This window comes from Enhydra lutris, unplaced genomic scaffold (assembly GCF_002288905.1).
Source record: "Enhydra lutris kenyoni isolate GAN:26980312 unplaced genomic scaffold, ASM228890v2 scaffoldscaffold16, whole genome shotgun sequence".
NCBI classification, from domain to species: domain Eukaryota; kingdom Metazoa; phylum Chordata; class Mammalia; order Carnivora; family Mustelidae; genus Enhydra; species Enhydra lutris.
Genome location: NW_019154100.1, coordinates 31721584 through 31745932, shown reverse-complemented (window position 1 = coordinate 31745932; position 24349 = coordinate 31721584). Strand labels below are relative to the sequence as shown.

The 24349-nt window shown below is 44.7% G+C and overlaps 1 protein-coding gene across 2 annotated transcripts in view; it reads left to right on the top strand.

Annotated features, from left to right (window-relative positions):
• The window catches only part of LOC111147299 (phosphodiesterase 1C), a 598548-nt gene that overhangs the window by 68531 nt on the left and 505668 nt on the right, over positions 1-24349 (top strand). The window contains exon 1 of one of the 2 annotated variants that reach the window (XM_022503266.1): positions 16280-16364. The exons of the other annotated variant lie outside the window; for it this stretch is intronic. Coding sequence (XP_022358974.1) covers positions 16280-16364 — 85 coding nt within the window. Of the gene's footprint in view, positions 1-16279; positions 16365-24349 lie in introns of those variants that run through there. 2 annotated transcript variants of the gene reach the window in all.

Sequence of the window (24349 nt, the reverse complement as noted above, 5' to 3'; positions counted from 1 at the left end):
ATTTATTTTTTTGGGGGGTATTTGAAAAATGGGAGTCATTATAACTACTCAACAGGGTCGTGGCAAATGACATTCTACAGCAGAGTTTGGCCTGGTTTTCTATTCCTGCCTTCTCTGGACCAGTGCTCTCAGGATGCAGGAATATTTCCCACATGGAGTTCTCCAGGTGTCTGAAGGAAGCTCTGTTCACTTTCCCAGATGGTCCCTTTTCCCGGGATGGTTTGCCCATTGTCCATGTGGCTCGGTCCCTTCATGTGCTGGTTGAAGAGACAGAAGTTGATAGCATGGGGGGGTTGGGGACATGGATGCCATCACCTGGAGAGAAAGAAGAAAAAAGGAGTCCGTAAGGTTTTATAGGCGAGATAAACACGACACCAGGCGAAGTGGGTACAAGGCAAGATTTATTAAAGGCACTCTCCCGCGAAGTTTCAGGGCTCAGGAGAAGGGGAGCCAGGAAAGTTGCCCCGGGATGAGGTGGGCACCCTCAGGAGAGGTTCCTCGACTCTGGAAAGGGGAGTGGGGGAAGTTGCACTGGGAGGGAGTTGGTGGGGGTCTTTTATCTGTTTCCTGCATAGTTATCGGGTTACCTATGGAGATGTGACCTGGGCATACATCCTTTTGGCGGGAGAGTCAAAGGTTAAGGAAAGGTGGGGGAGGAGGCTGGAAGATGGGACCCGTCATTTCTAATGTTCCTCCTGCACTCCCAGAGCCCACCGACCCAACAGAGCCTATAACAGAACACGTGGGAACAGCAGTGGTTAAGGGGCAGAGGGAGGGAGAAAGGCCAGCCAGGGGAGAGCAGGCATGGGAGTGCAGGAAAAAACAAAGTCAAAGGCCAGGCAGAGACATCCAGGATGTCCTCCTCTGGTTATCACCTGGGGCCTGACGAGATATTTCTTTTCTTGGCTGACAGAAACCAGGAGTACAGCATCTGCAGAGGAGTGCCATAGCCCTGGGGAGACTGTGGAGAAACTCAAGGGTGCAGAAGAGCAAGGTAAGCCCCACAGAGCCGCACCTAACTTTGTTCAAAATCCTCCAAATGCTCTTCCTTCTGCTCTAGCCAAGCTCAAGGGAGCAGGACAAGTAGAGTCAGTTCCACTGAAATGATGGCTCAACCAAGACTCAGACACAAATGCTTTTCTCAGCCGTTGCAGAGCTGGGATTTGAATCTAGGTGTCCTGAACCTCAGTCCTGAGCTCTTTGACTGGACTGGTTGTATCTTTCTGGAGATTTCTAAGCGTTTCCCGTTCCCAGGGAGCAAGGCAGCGCCTCCTGCTGGTATCTTGGCCATGCCAAAGGCATGGATGCAGGACTCTGCACTGTTTGTTTTTGTGAGAAAATACCCAGGCAAATGTGGTCCATTTTAACATTCTCATAGCCAGTCTCTTGATGATTTTTCGCCTTTACTCCTGGACTCACTGCCCCTTTCCCTGGTCACTTCTGCCAGGTAAGTGTGGGTCCTTTCCTCCCAGTGAGAAGAGACCACAGGCAGCCCAAGAAGCTGCATGCACTTCAGAGAACGGAGAAGACTCCTGCTCGCATATTGCTTTCAGTCGTCCTCGTCCTTGGTCACTTGTTCTCTTAGCATTTCGCCACTTTGTGTTCCTGCTGCCTTTCTGGTTTTTTAAAAAAAATTATTTAAATTCAAGTGAGTTAACATATAATGCCCTATTGGTTTCAGGAGTAGAATTTAGTGATTCATCACTTCCATACTATGCCCATCACTCATCACAAGTGCCCTCCTTAATGCCCATCACCCATCTACCCCAATACCCTGACGACCTCCCTCCAGCAGCCCTCAGTTTGTTTCCTATAGTTAAGTCTCTTATGATTTCTCTCCCTCTCTGTTTTTACCTTATTTTATTTTTCCTTCCCTTTCCCTATTTTCATCTGTTTTGTTTCCTCAGTTCCATATATGAATGAAATCATTTGGTATTTGTCTTTCTCTGACTTGTTTCACTTAGGATAATACACTCTAGTTCCATCCATGTCTTGGCAAATGGCAAGATTTCGTTCTTTTTGATGGCTGAAGCCTGTTGCCTTTATGTTAAGTGACCCTCACAAGGGGTGCGGAGTGGAGCCGTGCCAACACACAGGCGCCCCCCAGTGGTGCTGGTGGGAGGCACAGCCATGAGGCCCATGTCCCCAGGGGCTCCAGTGTGGGGAAGAAGAACCTGTGTTTCCCAAAGTTCCTGAGGCTGTAGGTAGTGGTGGTTTGGGGAGTGCTGGACACAGGGACTCTGTGAGAGTTTGGAGTGTGGAAGGATTTCATCACACTCAGAAGGAAACTTGGTTCTGAGTCCAAGCATCCCCGAGTTAACCCCAGGTGTAAGGTCCTCTGATGTGTTCAGTGTTGCGGGTCACGTTGTCTCCTAGTGCCATTCCCCTCCTTGTTTATGTGAAAGGAGCACTGCAGTCGTTCAGGCTTTTCAAGGAACTTTCTACTGAGAGGTCAGGGTTTGTAAACAACTGAAGAAGTGTGGCGAAGTGCTAGAAATCACATGGACGATCAGAAGTCCTGGAGGGAGAATCGCACTACTAGTCATTAGGGCAGTCTATACCCCTCTTTGACCCTGTCCCTTTACCTACCACTTGCTACTCTTCACAGATGACTATGTCAGAGACTCCTGCGAAAGCACAGTGAAATGCGTATGGCTTGAAAACAAGGGGGGGACACCTGGGTGGCTCAGTCGGTTAAGCCGCTGCCTTCGGCTCAGGTCATGATCCCGAGTCCCGCATCAGGACAAGGAGCCTGTTTCTCTCTCTGCCTCTGCCTGCTACTCTGCCTGCTTGTGCATGCTCTCTCTCACTCTCTGACAAATAAATAAACTCTTTAAAAAAAAAATAAAAAAGAAAACAAGGGAATGGTGACAATAAGAACAGATACTGACACTTACTGAATCATTCCTACAGGCTGGACACTGCTCTAAGCACCTTTCACGTCTTAAGTCATTTATTCTCACAACAGCCAGGTGAGGTACTGTGATCAGTCATGAGGAAACTGAGGCAGAGCCCAAAGTCAGATGGCCAGTGAGAGCAGGGCCAGAGTTGGACCCTGGCAATGGAGCTTGTGCTGTTCTTTGCAGTGTTTTACTGTATGACTGTGAGGACGGGTGGGATGAAAATGATGCAAAATGATTAGGGTGAAAATGACACTAAGAATCTAAAAATAAATCCTATCACTTTTGTTTATAGACTTTTATCACTCTATTTAAAAAATGAGACTAGCTTTGGGGTGCCTGGGTGGCTCAGCCATTAAGCAGCTGCCTTTGGCTCAGGTCATGATCCCAGTGTTCTGGGATCGAGCCCCACATGGGGCTCCATGCTCAGCAGGAAGCCTGCTTCTCCCTCTCGCTCTCCCATGCTTGTGTTCCCTCTCTTGCCGGTCTCTCTCTGTCAAATAAATAAATAAAATCTTAAAAAAAAAAATGAGACTAGTGTTAATGTTATCTCCTCCAGGAATTTGTGGGCTGGACTAATAGTGCCCATGCTGCATCCCCTCCCCCGCAACTTCCCTCTGTCTTGGCACCGTCTATGACTATTTGTCAATTCACTCGAGGGTCAGCAGGTGTAAACTGTGAGCTGCCTGAAGGCAGGGACCAGGGAAGGTGGACTGTGGGGTTTAGATGTTGGACCTCTGGGCACTCATACAAATTTCTTCCAATTTTTCTTTCCCTTCCTATTTCTTCGAGACAGCTGGATGTCCCTCCCATGTTCCCAGGAGAGGCCCTGTTGAGAGGTTTCAGGGGTCCATCTGGGTATCAGGGGTGGTGGTCTGTAGTCCTATAAGCAGCTGCCGATTTTAGGGCAAGTCATCTTCATGGCATCTGGGATTTTCTCCTTTATTTTGGTGCAGCAAGAAGCTGCAGGTGGTCAGTGCTAGGGGTCTGTGACAGTGCTGTGGAAGGGAACCACGGCTGCTAATGATACTTGGGGGTGGGGGAGAAGCTTGGGAAGTAGGTAAAGGCCCCCTCCCCCAGGGACGGAAACCTCAAGGGCAGCTCAAGGGCAGTTAACCTCAGGGACACAGTTCTGTATTCCAGGTGTGGGGCTGGGAAAGGAAGAGGCCTCTAACTAGCCCCAGTCTCCTCCCTGCTTAGTTAGTTCTTTGGATTTTGTTAAAAAGGAAGAAGTTGAAAAAGTAAGAATGAGTGGAAGGGCCCTTGATCAGATGGGAGTGTCTGGAACTTTACACCTTTCAGAAGAAGAAGAGAGGCAGCCTAGCATGGTGGATGGAGGCCTGGAGAGGAGTCCGATTGGCCCCCATTTACATCTCACATCCACCTTGCTGTGGCTGGCCTTCATGTGCGAGCTGGGAATCATTGTGAGGGCTAAAGGCAATGTGGACCGGAGAGGGTCAGGCACAGTGACCTCAACAATAGGAGCTGAAAATGAAGACAACTACTAGAAGGACTTGTTGGCTTTTCTCTTCCTTTTTGCAGTTTAATCACTGAATTACCACCTCATTTTCACCCTTTTCGACTTATTATTTCCAACACGAGTGCTTTTGCATTTCCAGTGCCCTTCAGTTTTCCTTGAGAGGCAATTTGGTTGTCACACATTCTTAGTTGATCCCATAACTGTGTGCTCAGTGCAGGCTACGTGTCAATGACAATGCTTTGTGGTTTGCAGGTTATCTTCAAAGTTGGAGAGAGAGAGTTAACGAAGCCAGGAGGCAACTCGTGGGAAAAGAAGAAACCCAATCACCTCCATTCTTCTAAATGCCCTTTGCTGTCTAGAGAGGTGTTTTGTAAAAAAAATTGGATTCCCAAATAGATGTGCAAGAATTTGTCACAATGGGAAAAAAATACCTTTTGGTAACTTAAATAGCTGACAAAAGCCTCTCAGCATAAATCATTAATACTCCCACCTGCTGCTAACTGTAGCTGCTTTTCTTTTCTCATGATAATAGAGACTGATTCTCTTGTAGAGTTTTGGGAGCAGCAACATAATCAACATCTGGAAAAATCTGCTTGTGACTCTAAGATTTCAGTCGTCTTGTCAAGGTAGAGATTTGTGCTTTCCCTACCCTTGAAGAATTTTTTTAAAATTCATGATCACAGTTTACAATTTCAACCATCCAGGTGCGTGATCTATGTCTTTGGGCATCAGCTTGCCTTGTTTGGTGAACAGGCCTGATATTTTATAAAGTACCAATGTAGAAGATGTTGCATTACTGACTATGTGGTAGCAGGATTTTTCCATTAGGTCCTGGTATGATGGAAGAATGAAATACCTTCTAAAAAGAGGAGCCAGGAGTTTTTGGGCAATGAACATGAATTCTTTTTTACCAATTCTTGTGGTAAAGATGGACCATCTTATCCTGGTCCATGGAGCATGCGGAGAGCATATCTTTGACTTAGAAGGCTGACATGTTCATTCCCATATTTCTGCTTGAAGCTACTGTTAGAACCAAAATACTCATGTATTCATTTAACCAGTATTAACTGCCTGCTAGGTGCTAGACGTTGTTCTAGGTGTTCGGAATGTATCAGCCAATGAAATAGACATTGACCTCATAAAGCTTAGGGATGGATCATTGATCTGGCTCAGGGTAATTTAGTTTAATATACATTTTATTTTATTATTATTTTTAAAGATTTACTTATTTATTTGAGAGAGAGAGAGAGAGAGAAGAAGAAGAGGGAGAGAGAGACTCCACAAGTGAACTCCCTGCTGAGTGCAGAGCCCAACATGCGGCCTGATCCCAGGATCCTGAGATCATGACCTGAGCCAAAACCAAAAGCTGGATGCTTAACCGAGTGACCCACCCAGGCACCCCTAATATACATTTCAAATTATAAAATGTTTTAAACATGAGAATACAGGAATTAATTTAGATATCCACATCTGTACTGACAACTGATTTTAAAATGTATATTTTTCTTTCTTTTGTAATTATGGGCATAGTATAACATTTAGAGGACACATCAAAGAAGAAACTATATTTCACTGATGTTCCTGGGTGGGAGGCTACCAAGGGTGCAGCCAGCCTGTGTACATATGAACTAGGTCAAGCCTGCGCTCACCAGCTCTGGGAAACCAAGTTACCTATGACCCCAGAACCAGAATATAATCACCAGTACCATTTTGGTGTGTTTTCGTCCTGTCTTTCCAAAGTATGTTTTTACCTAATTGCAACCATATTGCATCCTACTTTGCAGTTTTTTCTTTTTTCTTAATGTAGTTAATCTTTACTCTAACTGTGTTGGTCTGTCACATTTTCTCCAAAACACCAGCATCCTTATCATTAACAGCAGCAGAGTCCACATCCAGACACAAAAGTGGAGTGTGTGCGTGTGTGTGTGGCTAGCTGTGTATATCTGTGTGGGTACATGTTTGCTAGTGACAAAGAACATGTTTGCTATCCCGTTGGAGGTGAGTTACTAAGCTGGAAGAAAGTACGAGATGAATTTAGCTGCCAGTGAGCAACAGATGGAGGAGATCTATTATAAGTCATTTTGTACTTGTAGTACGAAATAGTTGGATCCAAATTGGTGAACCCATTTTGGTGTCGGAAATCCTCTTTTGGGCTGCCTGTCTGTTTTCTTTGGTTCCAGCATTCCTGGCGCTCTTGATAATTCTGTTGCCAAGGTTGCCACTGAGAGGAGTTACTTTCTCCAGGGATTTCAGAACTGCAGTGAGACACTCTTAACTCCATAACACATTCTTGTTATTGGAGGTCTTGAAATGAGATGTATGCATAGAGTCCTTAGAACAGAGCCTGGCGCATGGTGGCCTGAGCCATGTTAGACCCCTAAGAAACTGTGCTCCCTTATCCACGTCCAAGTGCATATGGGAGCAGATTCTACCTATAACAGGTTGTCATTTGGGACCTATTGCTGTGCAAGTTGTTACCTTGGATGCTCTGTATTTATTCTAATCCCCTATTCCCCTGAGCCTCATCAAGCATGTTTGATGTGGCAAATTTTGCTGGCCTACTAAGGATCATTCAGCAACTCTCTGTTATTCCTCTTGCCTCTTAACATACTGGCATTTTTCTGTTTTTATATATTTAGGTTTTCTAGTTACAGAAAGAAAAAGTCATATGTCACAAGAATCATGTCATTTTTAACTACTAAATGAATTATAATTTTGGCTTGCTTTCTAAAGTCGGGGCTATAACATACTATTAGAACTGTTTGTTCTCTTAAACCTTCTCTAAATGATAATACCAGCAACAGAACACATGAAAAAGAGGTGTTTTTTCTGGGGCAAAACTTTAATTTATATGGTGGTGGTGGGCTTAGGTGCTTTGGTCAAGTGAGCCTCGTCTTTATTTTTTTTTTTGAAAGATTTTATTTATTTATTTGACAGACAGAGATCACAAGTAGGCAGAGAGGCAGGCAGAGAGAGAGGGAAGCAGGCTCCCCACTGAGCAGAGAGCCTGATCCTGGGACCCTGGGATCATGACCTGAGCCGAAGGCAGAGGCTTTAACCCACTGAGCCACCCAGGCGCCCCAAGTGAGCCTGGTCTTAAGATTGAAATGTTATAACTCTCATTTGGGGGCAGATTTTTTTCCCTCAGCCCTAGCACAGGGGTATAAACTGTGTTAGCACCTGGTGACTTGGATATCAAATTTGGTCAAAACAGTGATAAGGATAGGGTTTCAAAGGATTCATGTTTACCAAACCCTCTTTTCTTTCTTAATTTCATTTCTCAGATACCCTCTTACATGTTGGTGGGGCCATATGACTGATTTTTGGCTAATGGAACGTGGGAGGAAGGGATATGTGTTTCTTTCAGGCCTAGTCCCTTAAATTCTTCTTCATGGTTTTCCGTCTTTTTCTCTCTCTTCATCTGTCAGCTAGATGTGGGGCATCCATTGGAGGACCCTGGGGACCTAGGGGTCAGTGGAGTGACCCGGTGGAAGGAGTCTGGGCCCCTGAATCAGTCCACAGTTACACACCTTCCCTACTCACTGTTGGGCTTTGTAATGAGCAAGAAATGAATCTTTATTATGGTGCCGGGCCACTGAGACTTTGGATATTTGTTACAGAGATTAGCTATGCAAACTAATTCAGGATGTGGCACATAGTAGGCACTATATATATATATATATATATGTCATATATATATAATAGTCATATAAATGACTATTATATATATTTATATACATGATTATTATTATTATTATTATTTTTCTTATGGGCCTCCTAGAAGCAAGAGAATGTCAGAACCCTCTCAAGGAAGTCTGAAATGAGAAGAGTTGATAGGGAGTATCTAAGTGAAGCCCTTGAGAGAAAGTGAAGAATCAAGAAGGAAACCCAAATACAGGTGGGGTTTGCAATGGAAGACATGACCTTGAGTCAGGAGCCAGATGGAACCATCATGATGGAAACAGGTTGGAGTCGGACGCCAGATGGAAACATCATGATGGAAATAGGTTGGAAATAGACCAGGAATGTTTGGGATGAATATTGCAAACCAGTAGTGGTTTTTATCCCTGGCTTCTCACTAGAATCATCTAGTGAGCTTTTAAAAAATACCAGTGCTTAGACTTCCCATCCAAGACCAGTGAATCAGAATCTGTTTTGGTGAATCTTGGTGTCTGTATGATTTCTAGTTCCAAGGTGATTTCAGCATGCTATTGTCATGAAGAACCACTGTTTTAAGTGGCATTGAAGTGTCTGTGTTTTGCCTTTGTTGAGCAGTGGCAGTGGGTACCGACTAATCTTATAGCACACTAAATAAAGGTCAGAGGTAGTTGCAGCCAGAAGAAACTATGGCTCAAACACACCATTGCCCAAGATATCTATAACTATTTTTCTGGCAGAGATATAGAAGGTCAGCCCATGGGTTTGCCATGGTGTCTTTGAGTTCCATTGGGTCTGGGTGCTCTGGTCAGGAGACCAGACTTTGTCCCCATTCCATAGTTGTCATGAGCCATGTTCATGCTGTCCTGGGGAGTGATGGAGCTTCATGCCTATGAGCCTGGCTTTGTGTAGAGACAAAACAGCATGGAGTCAGTGGCCACTGTGGACCATGGGGCATAGTGACTGCTAGTAAAATATTATGCTTTTAAGGGTGTGGACAATCACTTTCCTGAGCCACAAGGCATCTCTTTCCAGCAGCTGGAAAAAGATACTGGAGAGCCATTAAGGGAGCTCTCCAGAGTGAAGAGGATTGTTCAGCCAGAGAAGGAAGAGTGTGAGGAGATAAGAACTTCCAGGATGAGGGGTTTCCTGGTTACATGACAGTAAATGAATTAGCCAGAAAGCTGGGAAACAAATCAGGAGCAAGCTGTGTCCTGGATGCCCGGGAGCAAGAAGACATCTTAAGGAGGCAGCTGTGGTCCACTGAGTTAATGCTGCCCGGAGACCTAGAAGATGGGGGCCATAGCACGTCTACTAAATGCCCAGGTGTGCTAATGTGCAGCTGACGGAAGTGTCGTGTAATGGGGAGGCCACTGGACGCTGGCGTGTGTACATGGGTGGAGAGTAACTGAGCATCTCCTCAGGTGCTGTCTGAACCATGCCTTGTCTCCGCTCCGGACTCCAGCTCTGAGGAGCCCTGCGAGTGTCCGCAGCTCAGCCGAGTGATAGAGGCCTGGAACCTATGGCTCCATTGCTCCTGGCGAGACTGATTCTCTGGAGCTTGGACCCAGGGGTGAGAGGACCCTAAGCCTTGTCTCTCTTGCCTCCAAGTATGGATTATCTCAAACACTATATGTAAAAAACAAGCACAGAAGGGATCTAGTGTACTAGTGATGAGGATAATGTTAAAAAATTTTTACTGAAAGTTTACCATGACTCAGGTTCAGGGTAAGTCTTTTTTTAAAAAGATTTATTTATTTATTTTGGAGAGAGAGAGAAAGAGTGCAGGAGGGGCAGAGGAAGAGGGAGAGAGGGAGAATCGTAAGCAGACTCCCTTGCTTAGTGTAAAGCCCTAGGAGTGACTCAGTCTCAGGGCTCCGAGTTCATGACCTGAGCCAAAATCAAGAGTTGCATGTTTAACAGAATGAGCCATCCAGGTGATCCTCAGAGTAAGTCTTTAACATAAATTATCATATTATAAATCACCTATTCCCTATGAGATAAGTATTATGTCTCCATTTTACGGACTCAGTGTGGCTAAGCAATTTGTTCAAGGTCACACAGTTAGCAAGTAGAGGAGCTTTTGCTTTAGTTTATTAATTTTAAATGTTGCTAACCTGTTCATTATGGAGCTGTGTTTTGAACTGGCTCTGAATCTCATCATAGAGGAAGATAGAGGAATGGCAGAGGGAGGGAATGCCTGCGAATGAGTCTCTACCCCCATCATGTCACCTCTTGGCATGAAACATTGCATATTACATCTGTGTTCACTCTTTAATTCGTTAAATCTAGTGAGGGCCTACTCTGGGCCTGGGCTGGGCCCAGAGTAGGCCCTCACTACTGGGCGTGGGATGGGCGTGGGATGGGCGTGGGATGGAAGATCCAACCCTGCTACCAGCAGCTCGTATCCTCACGGGATGACCAGTGTGTAAAAAAGCAGTATGAGTGCAGCGTGATGGTTCTAGGGATGGACATGCAGAATGGGGTCCTGGGGAGGCTCTGGGGACCGGCCACTCCCAGAGTGGCCACCTCCCTCCAGGAAGGACAGGCAAGAAATGCTTTCTGGAGGACCTAGGACATCAGTGGAGACTTAAAGTTTAAGGAGGAGGTTTCTAGGCAAACCAAGTGGTCCGAGGGGAAAGAATATCTCAGGCTTGTATTCTGGATTATGTCAAATATATTCAAGACAGTCTTTTATGTCACTCTCATTCTCAAAATCTCCAGACTACAAAGGCTATTGGAAAGATTTCCCCAAATTCTTGTTGCAAAAACAAAATTGAATTTACTCTAATTTGCTACTTAATACTTTTTGACACTGAAGAATTTTTTGACACTGAAGGCAGGTACTGAAAAATAGTCACTTTCACAACTGGACTAATAACATATAAAACTAGAAAAAAGAGTAGACAGGGGGTTGTCCTTATCACAAAGCAAAATTGCCTTGTTGTGCAAATAGAATTTTGTCATCTCCATCAGGGCCTTCCAGGTGTCTTTCCGGTATGTTTCTTGGACCCTCAAAGATATAGGCACTTTCCTTTTTTTCTCCTGTTTACATAGATGGTCTCTGCCATCCCTGGGCCTAATTCATATGAGAAATAAAGAATGGGCCCTAGGGAAGCAATAGGGTAGAAGCAAAATGAAACTGAGAGGGGTGTTAGTGACAGCTGAAGAGGACTTGCCTCCCTACATGCAGACTTTGTGAGGCTGCTCTCTCATTCGGATGCTCTGTTCCTGAGACCGTCTGGAACTTATTTTTCACGTAAAGTCCTCAAAGCCAGGGACCACTTCTTGGTTAGCATAATGCCCAACACATAGTTGGCATTCAATAATGATTGATTGGTTCCTCCTTTTCTCTGTTCATTTCTTCTTCCTCTGTGTTCTGCTTTGAAGGAAGTATGTTTGGTGGACTAGTGAGCACTGCTGGTTGCAAGCAAGAAAAACTCCCTTATGCTGGGTCATTCACAAAAAGGGAATATAGTATGAGGTATTTTATACCTCATAGGGAGGTATAAAAGGTATAAAAGGGAATATAGTATGAGGGCGGGCGTATTATGGAACTTGGGAGGGGCTGATTTTCAGATACTGGCTGGAATGGGTCTTGAGTGTCCTGAAATTAACCATCTTCCTTCCTTCCTTCCTCTCTCCCTCCCTTCTTTCCTTCCTTTCCTCCTTTCCTTCTTTAAAGATTTTATTTATTTATTTGAGAGAGAGAGAGAGAGTGAGTGAGTTAGTTCTTGTGGGCACGTGTGTGTGGGGAGGGGCAGAGGGGAAAGAGAGGGATAAGGGCCCTGTGTCATTCCCACAATCCTGAGATCATGACCGGACCCAAAATGAAGAGTCAGATACTTAACCGGCTGAGCCACACAGGCACCCTTGGAATGTGCTGGAACTTTCTTTTCACCTCTAATAATTACTGTTCCCAGCAAATATACTCATTAGCTCCATCTAGATCTTACCAATTACAGCCCGAGGAACAGGATTGCAGTTCAGAAACTTCATTGCCTGCAGCTGTTTCTGTGATCATGTGAAGGTGAGGGGGGCCTCTCCCAGAATTTGGAATAGCTGTCAGACAGCTCAGTGGGTGTTCATGAGGGGTATTGGGGCAACTTGGGTTTACAATTCTTCGACCATTGGCTGTTGGGAGAATTCCAAATGGTAGACAGCTTCCTACCTGAGAATGGTTGAAATGTATTAACAAAATGTTGAAGAGCTGTCTTTTCTTTGGTGTGACAGATAAAAAGTTATTTTCCTGGAAAGCTGACTTTTTGATAACATATGCTACATGCAGTGTCTCATCTTTTTCTAGACATTTTGACCAAGGAACAATAAATACATGTTATTGGCACTCTTTCTCATGAAAACCCCTGCACAGCGAGTTTCCAAGGACATGAGAGTAGTACCTGTGTCAAAGGGGTATCCTACCAGATTTTTACTATTTCCTATGTAGTTGTTACATTTTGAAGGACATGATTTCATCCATGAGCCATGAGCTGATTTAGGTACTGAGTTATTAAGATGAAGTAGGGTCATGCATTACCTCTTGGGAGAGATTTATCTTAATATAATTAATATTGGCCAAATACTGGATCAAGCTATGAATGTGTGTATTGTTTTTTCCTTCCTTCCCTCATGACACATTTGTTGCTGTACCTTCCTTGTTAGAATCCACTCTAGTAGTTTAAAAAAAAGATACTTCCTTTCCAAACTTATTTTATTTTATTTTAGATTTAAATTTTATTTTATTTGAGAAAGAGTCTGCATGTGCACAAGCAGGGGGAGAAGTAGAGGGAGAGAGACAAGCGGACTTGCTGCTGAGCAGGGAGCCCCATGTGGCGCTCTATCCCAGGATCCTGAGATCATGACCTGAGCCTAAGGCAGACCCTTAACTGATTGAGCCACCCAGGTGTCTCCCCTCAATTTATTTTAAAATAAATGTAGTAAAACTAGAAGTTATCCAAGTCCAGACAGGTGTAGGATATTTACTACTAAGAGCAAACATTTTCTGTAAAGGGTCAGATAGTAAATATTTTTGGTTTTGCAGGCCATACAGTCTTGGGCACAACTATTCAACTCTGCCTTTTGTTTTAAAAGCAAGCCATAGACAATATGTAAGTAAAAGGGTGTGTCAATGTTCTAACACTGAAATTTGAACTTCATATAGTTTTAACATGTCGGAAGACTTGGTCTTCTTTTGAATTTTTTTCGCTCACTTAAAAATGTGAGAGCCATTCCTCGCATGAAGACCACATAAACAGGTGACAGGTTGGATTTGTCCTGGTGGCCTTAGTCGGTCAACCCCTGCTCTGACAAAGGTTGCAGCATCCATACATCTGCTTAGCTGTTTGGTTTAGTTTTCTTACCTCATAAGCATTCTTGACTGAGCATTTCTTTTTTTTTTTTTTAAAGATTTTATTTATTTATTTGACAGAGAGAGATCCCAGTAGACAGAGGCAGGCAGAGAGAGAGAGAGAGAGAGAGAGAAGCAGGCTCCCTGCTGAGCAGAGAGCCCGATGCGGGACTCAATCCCAGGACCCTGGGATCATGACCTGAGCCGAAGGCAGTGGCTTAACCCACTGAGCCACCCAGGCGCCCTTGACTGAGCATTTCTGAGCAAGCAAGTGAAAGCAATGCTTCTTTTGATCTTAGTCTCAAGCTCATTCTTTCTTGGCTTATGTAATGTGAGCACTCGACTTCACTTGGTTTGTTGTGAGAGCTCCACACTGAGAAGGCTGCTTTGAGACTTTGCACTTGAAGCAATGCATTTAGTGGTTCTGTAGGTGTGCAATCTCTAAAACCAGGGAGAGAGGTAATGATTCTGGGGAGAAGCAGTTTAAAGACAGTTCTAATTGTTCAGGCAAGTTATTTTTACCAGTCTTTAGGGGACAGATAAATGATCACGTTGTTATTATTTTTATAGATTTTATTTCAAAAAGCTTTTCTGCTAAGAGTGATTAAATACCAAGTTTTAATTTCGCTCACTCAAGGAAAAATTTCCATTGCATTAGGGTTTTCTTTTCTCTTGATAATTTACTATAGGAGACTATCACACAGGGCTTTCAGGCTCCTCACTCCAGGATTTTCAGTGACACAAAAGAAGGCAGGTGCTTCTGCTAAAGGTTTGGGAAAGTGCGAGAAATACAGGGGAATGGGAACTATTGGAAACTCCTTTTCGTTACTTAATTAAAAAATATATCTAATATTTTAGGTAATATACATAAAAATGTTATATGTAAAATTTTCCTTATTTACAAAATTAATGGTGATAGCCATAACTAAAATATATTGTTGTCATGGAGAAGAAATTTCCAGTGTCTACGTAATGAAAGTTGGGAGCCACCTGGCAATTGTAGTAACTGAATGCCCACTGTATGTCTGGGTTTCATCCTCTCACTTAATCCTCAGGATAAGATGAGGAAAGCAAGACTCATGAAGGTCTAGCATCGTTCTCATGGTCGCATAGCTGGTAGATGGTGGAATCAGATTTCAGACCCAAGTCTGTCTGTCTATAGATCCCTTTTGAGGCTTTCATGCTGTAACCATTTCTGGTCTCAAGGAGTATCTTAGAGTCGAAGCAACCCCTGGTTTCCAAGCTGAGATGTGTCATTATGTGTGACATGAGGTCCTTGTCACCTGTTGCCTTGTGGATCAATTAATCTTGCTATTGATCTAAGGATACTATCAATATGAATGTGGGTCTAGGTATCTAGGTCTTTCCTGAGATAATTTATAACTGAAGTTCCAAGACATCTGACATAAAGAAAGAAACACCTATGTCTCTGAAAGTATATGGTTAATTGAAAGAGATTCAGTTCCCTGAGACATTCATTAACCCGGGGGCTTGAGAGTTTTATGAGTCACCTGAAATTGTGTGTAGAACACTGCACATGTGTGTAGATGTGCCTTTTTTTGGAGAGGGTTTCTAATTTTAATTAGGTTCTGAAGACATGTGGACCCACTGCTCCCTCAACTCAACTGGAACCAATTAGGAACAAACCTGATTGACTCTCTAAATATACTTGATTGACTCTCTGATGGATAAGTGTTTATTAATTGTGTCAAATCCCATCACAGCAAATGAAGTTAAATTAATTGTAGTCTCCCAATAGTTTGAGCATAGCACTGTCATTCTACATGTGACACTGGGTGGACTCCACCGAGGGACTGGGCTCTGGTCTATTCACATGAGCTCCCTAGTCCCTGACATAGAACAGTGCAACTCTAAATCCTCAGTAACTGTTAGCTGGTCATTTCAGGTACTGGAAGGGCCAGTGATCGGTGTCAGAAAGTGATACTATGTCTAACGCTGCAACTTTCTATCTGTAGGACCTTAATCAAGCCCCTCTGAGGCTCAGTTTCCTCATCCTGTAGCAAGAGGGTTAGCTAGCTGTAGGACTGGTAAAATCTCTTACCTCCCTAAATACCAGGAGTTAATTATTTGGCAAAGCCATACTGGAGAGAGCTGGGACGTGCCCTGAGGAATGGGCTAGAACACTGTTGTAAATCGAATACGTTCGAGCCTCTGTGTGAAAGCACGTGGCCACAAATATGGGTTGCTTTGATAATCATCTCTAGTGAGGGACTGCTGAGCAGTAATCTCCTGGGGCTCCCGGCTAGTTGAGGGGACATCTGCTGGGAGGAAGTGGGCGTGGCGATTTCCCTGACTTCCTTGTTTGGAGTAAACTTTGGCAGCATCTGACCGGCTTAGATGTTTGCTTTTCCATCTGTTGATGTGCTTTTTGGGAGCTCTGCTGCCTGCCAGAGAAAACGTCTAGAAGAAGCACGACGCCAGATCTGAGCCATTCCCTTGAGTCCCCAAACCCCACCAGCCCCCAGAGAGGGGAAGGCGAAGTTGAGAGAGAAAACAGGCGAGCGCGCTGGCTTCGGCGCTCACAGAGAGTAGGGTGGAAAAGACAGGGATTTCCGCACCTGCTCAGCCCCCGTCCCCACGCTGGGGCGCGCGTCGCCTCCCTTTCCTAGCGCTCCACGCGCCCTATCTGGAACTTGGCACCGGGGATGGGGCAGTGGCGCCGCGCGCTGATCGCGCGGTGCGTCTAAAGCCTGGGCGGACTTGCAGCCCCAGCGCCCGCACCCGACGCTTCGGGCTTGCAGGGGGCAGGCGGCGGGGCTGCGGGGACCGTGCGCAGCGCGGCCGGGGGAGGGGACATCGCCGAGCGCGGGGCGCGGGCGCGGGGTTGCGCGCTGCGCCGCGGGGAAGCCCGGGACGCCGCCCGCCGGCCGAGCCATGACGGACACCAGCAACAGGAAAGAGGGCTTCAAAAAATGCCGGAGCGCTACTTTCAGCATCGATGGCTACAGCTTCACCATCGGTGAGAACTTTGTACCCTCTGTCCGACTCCTGGCTCCTTTCCCCTGGCTGCGAGGGTCCTTCCTAAGTGGGGGCGGGAGGTGGTCAGGGGTCCGGCAGGGCCCCGGGGCTCTCGCGAGGGGAGCCCTGGGGAGCGGTGACGGGGCCAGGGAGCCGCGTGAGTGGGGGGTCGCCGCGCCCGGGCCTGTCCCCGCGGTGCCGCTCCCACCGCTCTGAGCCGGCAGCCTGCTGGAGCTGGTTTTCAGGGTTACCCTTTTCTGAACAGCTCCATTTCCTTGCTGCGACTTTAGCAACGTAAATCAGAGAGGAGAGATAGAGACAGGGATGGAGGCAGAGAAATGGAGAGATGGATCTAGAAATACTGAAAGAGGGAAGTCAGAGAGTGACAGAAAGACGTGGACACCATAGAAACTGAGACAGAGATACACAGAGACATTATGGAAACACCTAGATAATCAGGTCAGAAACAGAGACAGAGACTAATAGAATGACAGAGACGTGGGGATAGTGACAGAAACAAGAGATGCAGAAGCTGAAAGAGACAGACGCACAGAGATTGAGTCAGAGACAGACTGAAGGACGGTTTTTACAAAAGTTTAAAGGAGGAGAAAGGGGCACAGAGAAAGGCAGGTGAGGGAAGTAAGGATGTATGTAAGAAGGTAGGGAGAGGGAGAGGAAGAGGAAGAGAGAACCAGTTAGACAGGCACGGAATCCAGGCAGGGAGGGATGGATCATGTTACCGAAATGTTTGAGCAAAAGGGGTCCCCTGTCCTCTGGACTCGCTGTGGCTCTCTGTTTTCTTCGCTTCTGAAACCTGTTACCAAGAGGAGTCCCAGAGGGGCTATTAGAGGTAGCAGGACTAGCGGGCTGACCCTCTTGACCCTGAATTTCAAGAGAACAGTTCTGGATGCTTTCACTACTGGTCCCATGCTGTGCACTGTTTTGAAAGAACTGGCCAGAGATTGGCCCCTCATCTTCCCAGGAGGTGGACAAAACCAGGGAGGCTTCCTTTCTGGAATGTCAGAGTTTGTAGAAACAGGGCAAAGCCAGGTGCCAAGGAGCTACTCCAGCATTTCTACTTCTGGGTATGCGCTGGTCACTATGGCTTTAAATCTGAACTTAACCCTCAAACCTTTGAAAATGAGGTGGTATGTTGATTTGCTTTTTGGTGGGCTGCCTCTGCTTGCCATTGCAGCAGGAAATTGCCAGGGGCAAGAAGGTACCAATGGAGAGGAGCTCATTTTTGGAATACTTTGTTCCTTTTAATGAAGTGGCCCAAGATTTCTGGGCCATGGACTGAACACGTTCCTTTCAGAGTTAACTCTGAACTCTTTAGCCTGCTTCCCAAGCCTCCCCATTCTGGCTTGAGCTAGGGTTTCCTGCCTCAACTGTCACTTCAAACGTGTATCTTCCCCACACTCATCATTACTTGTCTTTACCCAGATCCCAGCCCTCAGAGCCTTTGCTCTGTTCAGCCAGGAATGCCATTTCCCTAACTCGGCTTTGAGAAATCTCATCTATCCTGTCTCTCACTGGCCACCTCCTGTGCTGTCCTTCCCCATCAGAAAGAAGTTGCCCCTCTGCACTCCCTTGGCCTCATTGTTCTTTGTGAGAGCTCACACACTGTCCTGAGTTACTTATTTAGGTGCCTATGAAACTATGTCTAATTTATCTTTCACCCTCTAATGGTGATGGTGACTGCTTGGGAGTTTTTGTGAAAATGAACTTAACCTTGCCAAGGTCAAAGGGATTCATTAACAGGCAATTGTCATGTTAATGTTAGTTTTCTTGAATCTGGTAAGAAACCTTCTAAAAGTGATTTTTAAAGCTTTACTTGGTAGTTCCCTCTGAGATCTTCTAAAACGTGTGGCTTCTAAAACCCAGGTTTCTAGTGTGGTCCTTCTCCTCCTAACCCCTTTCGTCCTTTTGCTCAGGTCTTCAGAAGGAGAAATGATTTGGCACATTGGTATGGCCTGCAAGTTATAAGGGACCTCAAAAGTGAGCAGGTCACTTCCTGGTGAGAGAGCTGCCAACTTATTTCAGATCTTTGGACATTTATTCAGTTATTCCTTTCCATCTGTCCTCCTTCCCTCCTTCTTCCGAAAAGTGCTTACTGAATTTTACTATATTAAAAGATACAATTTAGTACAACACCTGGCACATGGTGCTCCTTCAATAAGTGGCAATTGTCATTATTCAAGGCCCTAAGTTAATATCTTGGGAGTAGTTGATGAAGATAAATCAGACTTAGAACCTGGTATTCAAGGAATTCGTACTCTTGAGGTGATGTGATCTGTCCATATATGACTTTTTACTACGTAGAAACTTGTATGTGACTTTAGAGATATTTTAGAACTTTTAGGCCAATATAGACATTTGAGAAAACACAGATAATCAAAAAGGAAGAAGAAAATCACTTGGGATTTTATCAGCAAATGCTAAAAATTATTAATGTATCTTTATATACTCCCAGTACTTTTTGGTGTATATACTTTTTAAAACAAAATGCAATGATAATATTTGGTAATCTATTTAACATCTTATGAGCTTTGCTTCATGTTATATGTAAATCATTTGTTTAATCAATCTCCTATTGTTGGTTATTTAGTGTCTTTTGATTTTTTTTCATTTTTCATAATAATGAAAAAGGACTAAATCTTAGAGAACATCCATAAATACTTTTGAGAATACATTTTAGAAGTATAATTGCTTGGTCCAAGACTATGTATATTTTTAGGGATTTAAAAAAATACATTTATTGCTCAACTAACCTCTGGAAATACCTGCTTACACTCCTACCAGCAGTTTATCAAGCTGCTCATAGACTCTCATGAGTATCAGACACTTAAATTTCAAAAGAAGTTGCTGGTTTGAGAGTTGGACAGGAGTATCTCAATTCCATGTTATTTCACTTCTTTTGTAAAATTGTATTTTTATTTCCTTTGTCTATATGTTTTTCTTCTGAGTTATTTATCATTCATTTTAATTTGCAGATACTTTTAATTTATAGTGTATAATACATGTTAATTATACATATAATTAATATATTAATGATAGATAGTATGTAAGTAATGATATAACATACAATTACTGTATATCAATCAATCAATCACGTAATGATATAATTAATATATATCAGTAATATACATTATACACGCACATGTCATTTTTTCTTTTAAGTTGGCTGGGCATGGAGCCCAAGATGGGGCTTGAACTCATGACCCTGAGATCAAGACCTGAGCTGAGATCAAGAGTCAGACACATAACTGACTAGTCATCCAGGTGCCCCAATGCATACATATGTGTTTCTGTGTGTGTATATATATACACCTATATACATATCCAGGTGATCCTTGAACAACATAGTTTTGAACTGCACTAGTCCACTTATACATGGATTTTTTCCCAGTAAATACAGTTCAGTACTGTAAAATATATTTTCTCTTCCTTATGATTTTTCTGATAACATTTTCTTTTCTCTAGCTTACTTTATTGTTAAGACTATATTATATTGTACATATAACATACAAAATGTAAGTTAATCAACTGTTTATCCTATCAGTAAAGCTTTCAGTCAACAGTAGGCTATTACTAGTTAAGTTTTTAGGGAATCCAAGTTATATGTGGATTTTCAGTTGTGTGGTACATTGATACCTCTAACCTCCACATATTCAAGGGCCTTTCTCCCCACTTCCTCTCTTTATGTGTGTGTGTGTGTGTGTGTGTGTGTGTGTGTGTGTGTGTGTGTATACACACATAACTTGTGAGTGCCATATCATGTATATTACAAATATTTTTTTCAGGTAGGAGGACTCATATTCCTGCAACATCAGTATGTGGCAGTTAAGACTTGCTTTGAAACATACAGATATCTTGTAGTCCACACTCATGGTTGCCAGTGTTAGGGAGAAAAAATTTTTCTCTACCATTTAAGATTCTTCTAGCCGAACTAAGAATCAAACTGACATGAGACAGATGAACAGAAGAAAATAAAATTTAATTATGCACATACTGGGAATCCATACAGACATGAGATTCCAAAGATAGTCAGACAAAATGAGGTATATATGTCATCCTGAACTGAGGAGAAGGAGGTAGGGTCTGAAACTTCAAAGGGAAAGAAAGCAATTCACAAGAAGATGGGAAAGAGTAAAGGTTTTCCAAACAGATGTTTGCTGGGCCATTCGCAAACAATGGGGCATAGAGAGGAATTTTAACAAACAGACTTTGCTAAGTTCCTCTCTGTCTATCATCCCTAGTTCATATAATACTGTAGTTATCTCTGGCTCTCTTCCTGGAGCAGGTCCTCTAAATTCTTTTATGTAGGGAGAAGGTCAAAGTTTCTTTCTAAGTCTTTTGGGCCTTGATTGTTTTCAGCTCAAAATAATCTGCATGCAAAAGTAGCTCATTTTGGGGGTGATCTGCCTTGGCCCCTACACCAACTAGTCACATGGTTTCTGCAGGGTGGAGTAAGTAGACAGCCCCTCTCTCACCATGTGAGAGAAGATTCTTGATGAGATCCTGGTGGCTCCCAGATTGTTTCTTTTCAAAAGTGTCTGACATTGTCTTTGGGAACCACCTCTTGTTCTAGTCTAAATTAATAAATGCAGAATTTCTAGGTCAAGGGACTTTACTAAAAGAATTCATGTTATGGTACTGGCAACTCAAAAGATTCTTACTAGGGGAAGCTGATGAGGACAGTGGAGGTCTTAGGAGTTCTGTAGGAGGGGAAATGTGACCCACCCTGTGACAAGGTCAAGAATAAAATTTGGGGCACCTGGGTGGCTCAGTGGGTTGGGCCTCTGCCTTCGGCTCAGGTCGGGTCATGGTCTCAGTGTCCTGGGGTCGAGTCCCGCATCGGGCTCTCGGCTTGGCGGAGAGCCTGCTTCCCTCTCTTTCTCTGTCTGCCTCTCTGCCTACTTGTGATTTCTCTCTCTGTGTGTCAAGTAAATGAATAAAATCTTAAAAAAAAAGAATAAAATTTGGAGGGCTACTGACAAAACTCTCTGTTGAATGGACATTTCTGCTCTAAGGGGAGGCATAGACTTCTGGTTCAGACTGGCAGGGAGAAGGCTTCATCTGTGGTTCTCCATGGGGGTGGTATACCCTAGGGGGTGTTGGAATAATATGGTGTGCTTTTGGTAGTTCCATGGAGGGCGGCTGTGGACAAGCTCTAGAGACAGTGAGCAGAGTGCAGAGGAGTTCAGTGTTTTACAGAGTGAGGTACAGGTCTTCACAATGGGGAATTTCCCTAAACACCAACAACACCCCCATGGAGAAAAACTATGAGAATTCCCTCTGACATGGAAGCCTGGGGCTCTTAAACAAGCCTTTTCCCTGGCTTTGGGACCTTTGGGACATTAATGGTCAAGGCTGCAGTGAGAACAGGTGCTGCCATATATCAAGTGTAGCTGTGCGGTTTGGACCAGGCTCTGATCTAGGTGCTTTACTCAGCTCATTTGATCACTTTTTGTAATTCTGGAAGTTATCTGTTATGACCCCATTTTAGGAGAAGAAACCCCTGAGAGACTCTGAGAGGGATAATTTGCTGGAAGTCACAAGCTAGGAAGTAGCGGAGTTGGGTTCAAACCACATCTGCTGTGACCCCTCAGCCCAGGGTTTGCCCCACACCATTCTGCCTACACCTTGGAACCAGCCTGTCATCCTGATGAAGAGAGACCAGGGAATTTGCCATGTCTGCTGGACCAGCCCAGGCTGAGGCAAAACCAGCAAGTGTTGGAGCATTGTCACAGGTGGGGCAGGGCTGCTCCTGGGGGGAATATCAGGTTGAAGAAACAGGTGTTGTTAATCTGCTTCCCACCAGGGTTCCTCTTCAGCCTCATCATTCTGTATGTCATGATGCAAATGTTCTTATGTCCTCTTTATATAATTTTCTCAGGTCATGAAATCAGATGTGCAATCAAGTGGTCTTGGAAATAAGACTATAAAGTTAAACATGTGCTATCCCAGAAAGCCCCAACTGTCATCCAGTATTCGTGCTTTGAGAGTTCCATCCCTAGGAAACCATTGAATTTTCAACTGTAGCAAGTGATTATAATGATTAGTATTAATTCAAGCTGTATGTTGAAGTTCAAGTGTAATTTGACTCTGGTGAGGTACTTGTGAACTAACATTTGAGTATGGAACAAATGGGTGTGGGGGGAGTGCAGTATTCGTGTTTTCCAGAGGAACTCTCCTGGTCTTTTGGAGCTTGGATATCTATTTGGGTTTTATTAAGGACATGCACAGATTTTTACGTTTCCCATGAGGCTGCCTAAAATATAAGCACACAGCCTTCCCCACAAAGTGAGGTATGTCTGCAAAAAACAAAAGCACTTTTTTTTTTTTTTTTTTAAAGCTACCTGAGTGGGCCTCGATTAGTCTCTTTTGGTACTCCTTACCACTTACTCTACAGATGAGAAAATGGGGCTCCAGGAGGGCCCTCACTTCCTTTTTCCCCTCAGTGATGACCTCTAGGGTGTTATAAGAAAATGGGTGAAGCCATGGGCTGGGAGGATGTGAAGTTGGTGGGGTATATGGCAAAGAAGCTGCTTCCTTCAAAAATAAATCTGGTGGTGTGGAAAATTCTAGGCCTGTACTGAAGTGGTGTTGCTAACAGAGGGATGTGTTTCCTGTAGCAACTGCCGCTGGATCCCTTGCCCCTATGTTTCTCTCTGTAGGGTTGTCCCAGAGGAGGAAACATAAGGGGCCCCTAGACAGCAGAGGCCCAGGGGGCTGGGAGTGAGGGTTCCTGTTCTGCCTTGGATTGTCGGAGCTGGGAGCCCATGCTAAGTGGAGAAGTCTGCTGGTGGATGCTCCTATCACAGGGCTTCTTGGGTGGGCAGGGGTCTGTGGAAAACGAGCCAGGGTGACTTGGCTGTATGCCCTGGGGACGGGGCCCACTCTCCAGCCCAGGCGTAGAGGCCCCTGTCCTCCCTTGGTGCATATGGCTCAGGATTTTGTCAGTCCAGTGTGGTCTCTGGGGTCTCTTGGCTGAGTGTCCTCTTTCCATCTGCCTGCTGTCTGTCTGGGTGGAGGCAAGACTTTTGGGTATTGCCTTCTTGGCTGGGGGTGACGGTAAGGAGCAAAGAATTGAATAAGGATCCAAGGCAAAATACTCTACAGCCACCTCCTAGTACCCATGGCCCTGATTCCCTCCTCTTCCCATCTCTGAGAAGGCTGGAGCAGAGTGAGGGGAAGGGGTATGTGGAATGAGGGGTCATGCTGCCTGGGCCTTGCCATCTCTGCTCTGGCACCCATCTCCCCGACCCACTGTGCCTCTAGGGCAAACCATTCTCTGAGCCTCCGTTTCCTCGTATGTGAAATGCGGAGTGTGAGTCTTAGATATGGAGCTGTAGTGAGGATCAGGTGAAGTTATGTGAGAAAAAATTGCTTTAACTCTAAAATGCCATTCAAATGCTTCTTATTATTAAGGAAGACTTCATACTGGTTAAAATTTGTGCACCCCTCGTCCCAGCATTTATACTGCAACAAAGGGCATCTGTATCTGTGGCTTGAGGAATGAGGCTCTCACGATGGGGTTCTGATTATCCGCTAGCAACAGGAGTACACAGTTTTAGGGATGGGTGTCAGTGGGGAGGTTGCATTTGTAGTGAGAAACCCTGGGCTTTGGGAGTCATGCAAAGACTTATTGTCCTGGCCAGGCAAGTCAGTTAGCTTCTCTGAGCCTCAGTTTCCTTCTTAGAACAAATGAGGTAGTACCACCTTCCTTGTGGATAAACCATAGCATGGAGAGTGAAGTGCCATGCATAGTGCCTGCCTGTCACACTGTGTTGTCTTTGCTCAATGTCCCTTCCCTTTATCTGAAATCAGGCTGTGCCTAGAGCTGGCTGTGGCTGGGAGTGGATGCAGGTTGGTGGTATATGATCCTGAGGGTTGGTGGGTACCCTGTGGCAGGCTCAGTGGTAGGTCTGTCTGTGCTGGTGTAGGAGTGAACACTAGGAAGAACAAACGTGCTGATCCCCA